The sequence below is a fragment of the Mytilus edulis genome, chromosome 10 (genome assembly GCF_963676685.1).
Source record: "Mytilus edulis chromosome 10, xbMytEdul2.2, whole genome shotgun sequence".
In the NCBI taxonomy this organism is placed as follows: Eukaryota; Metazoa; Mollusca; class Bivalvia; order Mytilida; family Mytilidae; genus Mytilus; species Mytilus edulis.
The window spans coordinates 75,268,919-75,282,904 of NC_092353.1; the positions used below are offsets into that span (position 1 = coordinate 75,268,919).

Sequence of the window (13,986 nt, forward strand, 5' to 3'; positions counted from 1 at the left end):
TTATGCAAATAATGCGACTGGATGAGTATCGCAATAATAGGAACTAGCATTCTTATATCTGGTACTTATATCTGTATGCAGCTTTTCCTAAAATCGGAATAATTAGTCTCCTTTATTTTGGTCGGTCTTGTCAAAACGGCAATATAAATAAATGCTCACAATAATTTCTGAATGTTCAGCACTTTTGTTTCAATATTCTACCTCATTATCACTTTCTCTTTCAAATTTAGTATTTCATATTTAATACTGTTATTTAAATTTTATTTAAAGGTTGGTCTAGCATGTCATCTCGAAGCTTAATGGAAGAAATATACAAAATAGAGGATAGTGGGGAAATACCAAAATCCCAATTATCTGTACCAATGAATTCAAAGTTTAAACATTCATTAGTAAGCATGAAGAAGGGTTCAAATGTTGTACCAAGAGGTCAGTACATTTCTGTTCATGAGTTTTGTGTTTACTATACCAACCCTTTATCATTTTGATACCTACATAAAATAATTTGTTATTCTGAAATTTATATATTAATCAAATTAATAGTCACTTTTAAAATCAGAAGATAATTGATTGATTGCATATAAGCAATTGTGCTTAACATCCTGTGGCAAATATTACAGCATATTCAGGATGATAATATGATAATGGAATATGAATATACCCTGTTTTACAGTTGACCAACAAGCTGGTTATATAGTTATTATACGACCTCCAAAAAAAATTTGGAATCCTATAATGGTATGATGATGTCGTCGTCTCCCGAAGACTCATTGGTTTCCGGACAATAACTTTAGTGTAAGGGAATGGATCTCTATGAAATTTTTAAGACGGTTCAATACCACAAAAGGAAGGTTGGGATTGATTTTGGGGATGATGGTCCCAACCGTTTAGGAATTAGGGGCCCAAAAGGGGTCCAAAACAAGCATTTTTCTAGTTTCAGGATGATAACTTGTGTAGAAGTATTTGGATTGCTCTGAAATTGTACCCCTATGTTTAATACAACAAGTAGAAGGTTGGGATTAATTTTAGGGGTTATGGGGCCAACAGTTTAGGAATTAAGTGCCAAAAAAGGGCCCAAAAGAAGCATTTTTCTAGTTTCCAGACAATAACTTATATGAAAGTGTATGGATCTCTCTGACATTGTACCACAAGGTTACATATAACAAAGGGAAGGCTGGGATTTAGTTTTAGGTTAATTGCCCCAAACATGTAGGAATAAGTTGCCAAAAAAGGGCCGAAAACAAGCATTTTTCCAGACAATAACTTGTTTTAGTGTATGGATCTCTCTGAAATTGTACTACAAGGTTCCATACTACAAAGGAAAGGCTGGGATTGTGTTTTGGGAATATTGCTCCAAGGGGGGTTTCAAAAAGTGGGGGGGGGGGGTTGTTTTCCATTTTTTTTTAAGGAATTCACATATTTTTTTTTCAAAATTTTTCAAATTTCAAATTTTTTAAAAGTTTCAAGAAGAAATCTTTAACTGCACAGTATTACGCAATAGATTTGTAAGATCTTTGACCACATTTATTTTGTGTCAGAAACCTATATTATGTCAAAAATTTGATCACAATCCAAATTCAGACAGTATCAAGCTTGAATATTGTGTCCAAATTTGCCCCAACTGTTCAGGGTTCAACCTCTGCGGTCGTATTAATTTCAATTTTTCAATGTTAATATATATGTAGGACTTTGAACCGTCAATGCTTTTCATATCAATGTAGAAGTCAATGTATATCTTAAAGCAGTTTTTAATGTTTTTTTTAAGTTTACAAGGGGTTTATAAACATTTAATACTACAGGAAACGGGGAGGATTGGTGGTCTAGATAGTGGAAAGTTAACTTTTTGCAGCGATTTTTTTTTTATATCTACAAAAGTTTCTGTTTTACCTACAATGAAGTGTGACATTCTCTAAATACATACAGGTCCGCAGAAAGACCATCTTCATTACAATATTACGGTAAATGAGGAACTCATGAGAGAAACAATATATAGATAGAATGCTAATGCAGAATTATGTCCACATGTAGAAAAAAGAGGAAGGTATCTCATTTAGTATGCAACTGAATGTAAATTTATATACTAACTATTAAAAAGTCTTCTCATGATAATTGCACGTCTGTATCATGCGTCAAATAGACCTTCGCACATCAGTGTACAGACCATCGCTCGCACTTCAGCGTCCCCATCGCACCTCCCAGTAAGACCTACATATATTTTCTTTGAATTGAACAATACTCACTGTTTTGAATCTGAATCCAAAGTATGGGAGGTAACTCTTCAATATCCAATTCCTGCAAAATGCATATTTTACAGCAAGTCATTACAGTAACCTGATTAAATCAATCTCTTTTTAAACTGATTTTCTGTTCACTAAATCCAAAGTAGGGTTTAATAAAAGCATTAGGTTAGTAATGATCAATTTATTATTTTTTTAATTTGTCTTTGAACAGTTGATGTAAAGAAGATATCACAAGAAAATCAAGAAATGAAAGAACAGACACAGTGCAAGATTTGTTGTGAAATGCCTGTATCTATTGTGTTTTTACCCTGTGGTCATTTATCTTCCTGTTCCCAATGTGCCCCCGCCTTGAAATCTTGTCCTGTATGCAGGTCAGAAATCAAAGGTTCCGTCAAAGTCCAGTTCAAATAACCAATGCATGTAGTAACTTATCTGCTATTAATGTTTCTTTATTTAATCTTCTTAAAATATATATATGTATACAGGACTATTGTGTATTTACATATTTTGGCAAAAGTCAAAATACAATATACACTAGAATACAAGTTTTCCCAAATCCATGAAATTTGGTATTTATCAAAATGAATGAATCCACAGTATTCATGGTATTTGTTGCTTGTATGCTTATTATACACAATATTAATATTTTTATGTCATTGCTGAATTTACTGGACATCACAGACATTTTAATTGACAGAAAAGAACACAGTGCAGAGAGGAAGAATACAAATTTAAGTGAAGTGATGATTTTAGTGGTTGACTGTTCGTAAGATTTTCGAAGCTTTATGGGACAAGGAATTAACAGCTATGTATGGAAGAATATTTCAAGTCTTGACCTTTAATACTGTTTGAAATCTCTTGTGAAAACTTATTATCTCCCCTTGATTCTTGTTATATGTGTATATTTTAATAATTTATAGAACAACTACAATTTCTTCATGATAAATACTACACATTTATTTTCAATGACTGAATTGAGATGTTTTTAGAAATGATATAAAATATATAAGTACCAGTTTAGATCTAGAACAATCCTGAGTTAATGATATGTATAATATATCATTTATATAGTGGAACATAACAAATGTCATTGCATCAGTTAAACTATTATTAAATCATATTTTATATTATAGAATTAAACACCTTTTTAAAGGAATTTATTGGTGTATAAACTCGGCCAATTCACTCACAAACAAATAAAAGTCCAAAGGACTTGGTCCAGTTTATACACAAATAAATTCCTTTCAAAAGGCGTTAAATCCCTATATTTCTTTAAAATTGGAGATAAGGAATCAAATTTTCCACACTCGTAACCTCTATCACACGTAAATTGTATATTTATGTCATTAAATTGGCCTGGTTCATTAATATATTTGTTGGTTAATGCAAAAATAGGGTACTCCTTGAAATTTGCAATCTGATAAAAAAATAACTACAAAAACTCATTCAAATGAATGTTTCTGTGTTTATTAATTAGTTTAACGATTAACGCGAAATAAAAATAAATGTTTTTAACGTCGAGCCAGATTTTGTTATTATCGCCGCCATCTTGTTTACGTTGGTTACAAAAAGAAGTTCGGTCAACGTCATCTATCGAAAAATAAACAACCTCAAGAACAACTACCAGAAGTCCTCTCGACCAGTCATATCAACGTATTCTCTAATATGCAAATCATATAAAAATTATTAGTTCATATCTAATTTTATCATCAATAAGTAGTAGATACATTTCAACTATTTGATGGAAATTGAACATATGATTTGTCCACCATGAGAATATTATTATTGTTGACCTCGATTTATAATGTAAGTGGTTACCCAACAATTGTTAACTGTTTTAAAACTTGAAATATTTGTTTTCATAATATTTTATTTGAATTTAGTGAGTTATTTCCATTCATTACAATTTGTTTCTCCTGTATACAGGAATGAAAAATGTAGTATATGAATGTAATTTGTTATGTGTTCACGTTGAAACTTGTAAGAGAAACATTTTGATTTAATTATTTCATGACCACAAAATTTGTTATCTCTCAGTATCATTTGACTATCTCTATCAATATTTTTGTAAAAGTTTGAGTATATACCATAAAATGCCCAATTTTAAAGGGATATGAACCCCTTTTATGCAAATCATATTCCTGTCTAAACAAAAATTTTAATGAATTTGTATGCAGATACTTGCAGACCAGGAGACATTCACACTATTACTACTTATCATACATCAATCAGGATCATGTGATTCACTCAGGTTTTAACTCTTGATTTGCCATATGTTTATTCCAAATATGTTTTAAGAATTAAGAAGATCTTCAAACTTTTGTTGCCTTGATTTTACATACCATATGTCTACGATATATTATAGTGAACATAATTATTTATGACAGTGTGCTTTTCACTTGATACCTTTTTTCCAAAATTGTTAATCTTGTATATATTGTATAGATTCTGAATTGTAGTATTTAGCCTATGGTAGTTTACTTATTACTTTTATGTTCTAAAAGAAACATTAATGGCAGATAAAAAGTGTAAAAATATGGGATGCCCATATTACTCACAATTTGTATCAGTTAACTTTTGGATGTGTTGAGAAATTTGGAAATGATGCTTTATGGTCATGGATTTCTTATCACTCCTAGTTAACTGCTACAAGCTATCACTGATGTGTTCATGTCTTAACTAGTCTTTCAATTTTTTTACAGGCAGAATGGCCTGAAGCTTTACTTTTTTGTTGTTAGTGTGTTTTTTTACACAAGTTTTTGTTTACATTTGTTAAACTTACTTTTACATAAGTTATTTAATTGTAGTATGAAACGGGTATCAAATATAAATGCATTATAATCAAGATTATATTTTTGTTTATTATTTCATGAGTTGGATAGAAAAGGCCAATATTTACAAGACAAGAAATATGCCTCTCCTATTTTTATACGACCGCAAATTTTGAAAAAATTTTCGTCGTATATTGCTATCACGTTGGCGTCTGCGTCGTCGTCGTCGTCGTCGTCGTCGTCGTCGTCCGGCGTCCGAATACTTTTAGTTTTCGCACTCTAACTTTAGTAAAAGTGAATAGAAATCTATGAAATTTTAACACAAGGTTTATGACCATAAAAGGAAGGTTGGTATTGATTTTGGGAGTTTTGGTCCCAACATTTTAGGAATAAGGGGCCAAAAAGGGCCCAAATAAGCATTTTCTTGGTTTTCGCACCATAACTTTAGTTTAAGTTAATAGAAATCTATGAAATTTTGACGCAAGGTTTATGACCACAAAAGAAAGATTGGGATTGATTTTGGGAGTTTTGGTTTCAATAGTTTAGGAATAAGGGGCCAATAAAGGGCCCAAATAAGCATTTTTCTTGGTTTTTGCACAATAACCGTAGGTTAAGTAAATGGAAATCTATGAAATTTAAACACAATGTTTATGACCACAAAAGGAAGGTTGGTATTTATTTTGGGAGTTTAGGACCCAACAGATTAGGAATTAGGGGCCAAAAAGGGACCCAAATAAGCATTTTTCTTGGTTTTCGCACTATAATGTTAGTATAAGTAAATACAAATCTATGAAATTTAAACACAAGGCTTATGACCATAAAAGGAAGGTTGGTATTGATTTTGGGAGTTTTGGTCCCAACAGTTTAGGAAAAAGGGGCCCAAAGGGTCCAAAATTAAACTTTGTTTGATTTCATCAAAATTGAATAATTGGGGTTCTTTGATATGCCGAATCTAACTGTATATGTAGATTCTCAACTTTTGGTCCCGTTTTCAAATTGGTCTACATTAAGGTCCAAAGGGTCCAAAATTAAACTTAGTTTGATTTTGACAAAAAATGAATCGGTTGGGTTCTTTGATATGTTGAATCTAAAAATGTACTTAGATTCTTGATTATTGAAGTTTTTTTGGTCCAGTTTTCAAATTGGTCTACATTAAGGTCCAAAGGGTCCAAAATTAAACTTTGTTTGATTTCATCAAAAATTGAATCCTTGGGGTTCTTTGATATGCCAAATCTAACTGTGTATGTAGATTCTTCATTTTTGGTCCTGTTTTCAAATTTCAAATTCTACATTAAAGTCCAAAGGGTCCAAAATTAAACTAAGTTTGATTTTAACAAAAATTGAATTCTTGGGCCTCTTTGATATGCTGAATCTAAACATGTACTTAGATTTTTGATTATGGGCCCAGTTTTCAAGTTGGTCCAAATCAGGATCTAAAATTATTATATTAAGTATTGTGCAATAGCAAGTCTTTTCAATTGCACAGTATTGTGCAATGGCAAGAAATATCTAATTGCACAATATTGTGAAATAGCAAATTTTTTTTTAATTAGAGTTATCTTTCTTTGTCCAGAATAGTAAGCAAGAAATATCCTATTTGTGCAATAGCAAGAATTTTTTTTAATTGGAGTTATCTTTCTTTGTCCAGAATCAACTTAAATCTTTGTTATATACAATATACAATGTATATACACTTTTTACTACCAACTGATAAATTTAAATAATCTTTACCATTCAGTGATAACAAGCAGTTTTTTTACATCTTAATATTTTATGATGTATTTAAATGAGTAGTTATTGTTGCAAACTCCATTAGAAATTTGAATTGATATCAGTTTTGAAAAAGGGAAACAGGGATGTGAAAAAAAAGGGGGGGGGTTAAATTTTTCTCATTTCAGATTTCATAAATAAAAAGAAAATTTCTTCAAACATTTTTTTGAGAGGATTAATATTCAACAGCATAGTGATTTGCTCAAAGGCAAAAAAAACCTTTTAAGTTCATTAGACCACATTCATTCTGTGTCAGAAACCTATGCTGTGTCAACTATTTAATTTTAGATTTAAAAAGTTTGAAGAAGAAATCTTTAATTGATTTGTAAAATCTTGGCATTTGTTTTGTGTAAAAAAAAACCATGTAATGTCAAAAATTTGATCACAATCCAAATTCAGAGCTGTATCATGCTTGAATGTTTTGTCCATACTTGCCCCAACTGTTCAGGGTTCGACCTCTGCGGTCGTATAAAGCTGCGCCCTGCGGAGCACCTGGTTGTAATATAAAATGAAGTGTCCTAAAGTAAATTCCTTATTGTACTCAAAAGGTTTATGATATGTAGATGTCTGTGAGGACATACACAGATGTAATACCTAACAATTTTGGTGGCAGTTCTCGATATCCTTCAGCCAAAGTTCTTAAACAGTAGTATAGATTTGACCTCTTTAATAGTACTGTATAGTAAAATAAAAATAGGGCATCTCTGATGAAGGTTCCCTGAGAAAACACTATGTTTTCCGAATACCTGAAACATTGATATCTAACTATCTAGTGGTTTATTATTGGTGTAAGTGGTAACATTGATTGATTGTTGGTTGCTTAATATAAAGTGGCAGATATTTCATGCATTTTTAGGATATTCAAGATTATGAAAATGTACAATATGGGGTAAAAACTAAAGGTACGAAATATGGTCCAAGCTATGTGTACAAAATATTGTCATACTTTATGTATAAGATAAATTCTTCTAATTATATTCGAGTCTATAATTAGGTGACCAAACATAAAATCCTAGGTATGATGATTCAGTAGAAAATAAGACAGGATTTCTTCAAAAAGTTCCTTAAAAAGTGTTCTAAACAAAATTAACAAAATGTTGTGAAAAGTTAAAAGTACAAATATAGACCAAATGTAATCTGCAGATATGTACAAAGTACAAAATATGGTCATAATGTAATGAAAAATGTTCTCAAAATTTAATGAACAAAACAAAAGTTGTTTTGATTCTTCATAACATTAAATATGGTCAAAATCTAGTGTGTAATGTAAAGTAAAAAGATCGAGGACAAAATGTGATTAAATCTTATTTTGAAAAATGTGATCAAATCTTATTTTGAAAAATGTGATCAAATAGTAGCATACAAATAAATGTTCAATGTTAAGGCATAAATATTGGTTAGAATTTAATTTAATTTAAAAATATCAAAAAAGAAATGTCTGTCATTTCCTAATTTATCGAGTAAACAACATGTAATGCACAAACTTGTTTTTTTAAATTGTCATAAATTATAAAGAAAAGGTTCTGACATGAATACACCCATAGTTACTACAGGTTTTGGTTATCATAGAAAAATGTTTATTTCAGGATTAGATATCGGGAAAAGTTGTAAGTATTTATGCTTAGCCTAGAAACATTCACTGGGTGTCCTTGTTGTATCTTTGCACAACACCAAGGTTACATCCAGGAAACTTTTATGTTTTTGATAATGTATTTTGTTGCTATGTTAAAAACACAAACATTTGCATATGTACTTGTAGAAAATAATACAAACCAGTATTGCACATAATGTAACGCTGTGATACTAAGATCCATAAGGCACTTGATTTTTATTTTATTTTGAAATGAGTCTTTCAGATGACAGGCAGCTTTTTATTCGTTAGATATGTTAATAAACGTGTTTCTTGAATTAAAGAATGTGTGTTTGTCTTTTCCTTTTTTAGGGGGGATGGTAGAATAGAGAGGCTTTAGAGAGATGGTCAGGAAAAAGATACAAGATAAAAAGTGCTCTGGAAGTGTTCCTGTTCCAATATTGGTACTTGTCTTATTGCTTATAGCAAGTACATGTCTAAATCTGGTGATAAGTCGTATTTGTTGATGCCACACACAAGAAAAAGATTTGGTTTGCAATTTTGGCTGTACTTGTAAAAACTTATTTTAGACGGAATAACACATCCTTAATTTTACAGTAATGTTGTTTACCAAGCCCAGAAATGTATATACATCTGGGTAAATTTATCAGTCCTTTAAATAAATTTATTCAAAAGGTTATCAATTCAACACTATAATTAAATTTTTGAATATTGGTTTTATTTGTATAAATATTGATTTTGTTATCAGTAAATTAAAATCATATTAAATAGTTTTGTTAAACACATATGCACCTTAAGGGTACTACATATAAAAAAGAAGATGTGGTATGATTGCCAATGAGACAACTATCCACAAAGACCAAAATAACACAGACATTAACAACTATAGGTCACCGTACGGCCTTCAACAGTCTGTCGATACCTTTATTTTGGCATGTTTATGTCTGACTGTCAATGACGTCTTTACACTAAATCCATTGGATGTTGGATGTGTCCTGATTGATAAATATTAGTCTTAGATACATGATTTTTATTATGCCCCACCTACGATAGTAGAGGGGCATTATGTTTTCTGGTCTGTGGCTCCGTTCGTCCTTCCGTCCGTTCAGGTTAAAGTTTTTGGCCAAATTAGACTTTTGACCCCAATTTCACGGTCCACTGAACATAGAAAATGAAAGTGGGAGTTTCAGGTTAAAGTTTTTGGTCAAGGTAGTTTTTGGTGAAGCTGAAGTCCAATCAACTTGAAACTTAGTAAACTTGTTGCTTATGCTACAATCTTTTTAATTTTGAAACCAAATTAGACTTTTGACCCCAATTTCACGGTCCACTAAACATAGAAAAGGAAAGTGGGAGTTTCAGGTTAAAGTTTTTGGTCAAGGTAGTTTTTGATAAAACTGAAGTCCAATCAACTTTAAACTTAGTACATATGTTCCCTATAGTATAATCTGTCTAATTTTAATACCAAATTAGATTATTACCCAATTTCACGGTCCATGGAACATGGAAAAGGATAGTGCGAGTGGGGCATCCGTGTACTTTGGACACATTCTTGTTATTAGTGTTATTGGCTTTTAACTAACTGTCAGTAACTGCGAGTACTCTCAGATCTGTACTTAGTGTCCTTTTTGTTAGGATAGGAACATCTTCCATCATCGACATACACCACAAACAGTGACGCGCTTACGTATTGAACATGCAATCTCGAAATTTATACAATTATTTTCAGTAAAGGGCAATAACTCATAAAACGGATGTCACGGTAGAGGAAAATGTGAAAGTGCGCTGATGTTATGCATACGTACGGTGCTGTTTAAAATGTGGTGGGGAGTGGGACCAAGCCTAAATATGCTGTCCCAAAGAAACATTTTGTAAACTGCATTGAACATTTGTGTACCAAGTCAGGAATATGGCAGTTGTTTTCCATTCGTTTGATGTGCTTGAGCTTTTGAATTTGCCATTTGATAAGGGACTTTTCGTTTTGAATTTTCCTTGGAGTTCGGTATTTTTACAATTTTTTACAATTTTGATTTTTTTTATTATAAAATAGATGGAGAAGATACTTAGGCACTCAACAAAAAACAAAAGAAAACAAGAAAATGGATAAAAAAAAAGGGCAATCAAGAAATAACTACATAAAATCATAAAAATCGAGCAACACTAATCCCCATTATACACCGGGGATGGTTTCAGGTTCTCAGTATGGGTCAACAGTTTCTATTCAACAAGAGGTGCTCTTGTTTATATAGATTAATGAGTAACATCCAGTAATTAGCCATATATCATATAATAGTGGATTTATATGTGTCTACATAAGAAAATGCCTGTACCAAGTCAGGAATATGACAGTTGTTATCCATTCGTTTGATGTGTTTGAGCATTTGATTTTGCCATTTGATTACGGACTTACCGATTTGAATTTTCATCGGAGTTCGGTATTTTTGTAATTTTACTTTTTTCTAACCCTTGGAATCACAAATTTAACATGTAAAAACCATTAGTACATGTATATTATCTAAAACTTGTGAACATTTGAAAGAAATAAGGTTTCCTGATGGGCAAAACTAAACTTTCACTGATTGACAACCAAACACTGAAAAATAAGGAACAAATAAAATAGCATTGAAAGCATAAATAACACGAGTTGATTTTCATCGAAATTAGGGGTTAATGCAAGTCTACTGAAATGGTGTGTAGTTTCTAGCCAAATGGTAGCTCTCGTGGAAGTAGAAATTCGCTGACTAGTCGTTTTAGCTCACCTGGCCCAAAGGACCATACGAGCTTTTATCATCACTTGGCGTCCGTCGTCGTCGTCTGTTAACTTTTACAAAAATCTTCTTTGAAACTACTGGGCCAAATTTAACCAAACTTGGTCACAATCATCATTGGTGTGTCTAGTTTGTGAAATGTGTTCGATGACCCTGCCTTCCAACCAAGATGGCCGACATGGCTAAAAATTGAACATAGGGGTCAAATCCAAGTTTTGTCTATTATTTTGAAAACCGTTACAAGTAGAGAAAATCTGAGAAGGCAGAAATGTTCTAAATGTTAAGGTCTAACAATTGTCTATTACGTCAAAATTGTAAGAAAATTTCTTACAGGAGTTATTGCCCTTAAAATTTTGCCTATTATCTTGAAAACTACAATAGATAGAAAGAAACTTTAAAAAAAAGGTTCAAATTGTAAGTTGACTCTTTATTAGAGTTATTGCCCTTTGATGACAATTTTTACCTTTTTTGTTTGTGTTTTTGTCTTTTTTTCTAAAAAATTATAATAGATAAATAGAAACTTAAATAAGCACAAATGATCAGCAAGACAAGATCTTCAATTAAGACAAATGGTGGAAATCGTATAACGACTCCTTATTGAAGTTATTGCCCTTTAATGACGATACCCCATTTTTTGGCGTTTTGCCTTAAATGAGAAAAGATATAATAGATAAATAGAAACTTAAATAAGCAAAATTATCAGTAAGACAATATCTACTAACATGTCAAATTTTGTAGATATAATTTAGTAGATTGTCACTCTTTAAAGAAGTGGTTGCCCATAAATAAGGATTTTTGTTACCCTCTTTTGTGTTTTGTGCAAAACTTAAGAAGATAGAGAACAATCGAGGGAAAAAAGAAAGATTATGGCAATGAACATTGGAAGACATCAATTATCATTTGTAAATCAGATGGTACTTAACGGTAAAACAAATCCTGTTGGCGTTCTCAAACAGTTCAAATGTTTCCATTTGTGGGATCTTTCATTAAATTGTCTTGCAAGCAACATCCATTTATCATGGAATTGTAATCACTATAATATTAATTCGATAGAAGTAATATTAGCAAAGCCTTATCTAAGTTTTGGTTTATTTTCACTTTTTGCGGCCATTTTAAAAAGTAAATGAAAAAAATCAAGTCAAAAATAACGTCATGATTTACCAGAGACATTGGATTACATTTTATATGTTTTTAAAATATTTGGTTTGAATATTATTTGCTTTAAAGTATATATGGTTGTAAAATTTGGCCTGTTTAGCAGATATCTTGAAAATGGATTTTTCAGAGTGCATTCATAGCTTAAATTGACTACTAAATATATATCTACAATTGTTCAAAGTTGCATGCTTTGATCATCAAACCCACAATTCTTCTAAAAATATGCACGAATCAGCTGAACTATAAATGTATACCAATTCATGATCGCACCTGTATAACTAGGAAGATATGACATTCGAGACCCCTTGGTACAATAATTTCCTTGTAAGCCGTTACCCACTTAACATCATAAAAAGGAAAGCAAATTCTGGAATATCGTATCCACCAGATATATATATATATATTTTCCCTCCGGTTTATATGATCTGTTCATCCTATATTGACTCTTAAAATTCAAGAGTCTATCTAAAAATGAGGGTACTTTTTATATGGCCTTCCAAATACGGTTTCGATCCCTAACATCACTGAAGAGACATTTATTGTCGAAATCCGGATCTGGTGTACTAAAAAAATATTGACACCGTATGTTTGTGGCATAACATCATGGCCATAAGTAAATTTTTTTTCTGTTTAGTATTCAATTTATATTAAGATCCATTTTGTTACATCTTGTGATCAATTTTATTTGGCAATCGACAATGGCAGTAAGCAGGGTTAAAGAACATCAGTTGTTCGACCTGTTAGTCAAATGCGTTTTGTTTAAATATACTTTTTCACTTTTTTGGTCTTTTGGAAAATGTTGTTTGTGCTGTTTTTAGTCCCTTCTACAACGAAATTTGTTTTACATGCACTCGTATAAAAATTGCGGTTTTTATCCAACGCAATCATAGCTTTGAACGTAGTTTTCAATTTAGACTCGTTTATATTTTTTTCGTTTGGGCTTGTATCATATTTTCCCTCCGGTTTATATGATCCGTTCATCCTATATTGACTCGTAAAATTCAAGAGTCTATCTAAAAATGAGGGTACTTTTTCTAAAAATGAGGGTACTTTTTATATGGCCTTCCAAATACCGTTTCGATCCCTAACATCAATGAAGAGACATTTATTGTCGAAATCCGGATCTGGTGTACTAAAAAAATATTGACACCGTATGTTTGTGGCATAACATCGTGGCCACAAGTTAAAAAAAAATTCTGTTTAGTATTCAATTTATATTAAGATCCATTTTGTTATATCTTGTGATCAATTTTATTTTGCAATCGCCAATAGCAGTAAGCAGGGTTAAAGAACATCAGTTGTTCGACCTGTTAGTCAAATGCGTTTTGTTTAACTATACTTTATCACTTTTTTGTTCTTTTGGAAATTGTTGTTTGTGCTGTTTTTAGTCCCTTCTACAACGAAATTTGTTTTACATGCACACGTATAAAAATTGCGGTTTTTATCCAACGCAATCATAGCTTTGAACGTAGTTTTCAATTTAGACTCGTTTATATTTTTTCGTTTGGGCTTGTATCATATTTTCCCTCCGGTTTATATGATCCGTTCATCCTATATTGACTCTTAAAATTCAAGAGTCTATCTAAAAAATAGGGTACTTTTTCTAAAAATGAGGGTACTTTTTATATAGCCTTCCAAATACCGTTTCGATCCCTAACATCACTGAAGAGACATTTATTATCGAAATCTGGATC

General features: G+C 31.5%; 1 protein-coding gene across 4 annotated transcripts in view; it reads left to right on the forward strand.

Annotated features, from left to right (window-relative positions):
- LOC139491907 (putative inhibitor of apoptosis) overlaps positions 1-13,986 on the forward strand; it is a 396,259-nt gene that overhangs the window by 12,236 nt on the left and 370,037 nt on the right. For 2 of the 4 annotated variants that reach the window (XM_071279835.1, XM_071279834.1), the window contains exons 6-7: positions 271-426; positions 2,449-5,087. In XM_071279835.1, coding sequence (XP_071135936.1) covers positions 271-426; positions 2,449-2,648 — 356 coding nt within the window. In that variant the 3' untranslated portion in view covers positions 2,649-5,087. Of the gene's footprint in view, positions 1-270; positions 427-2,448; positions 5,088-13,986 lie in introns of those variants that run through there. The other 2 variants (XR_011656664.1, XM_071279836.1) reach the window with 2 other exon arrangements.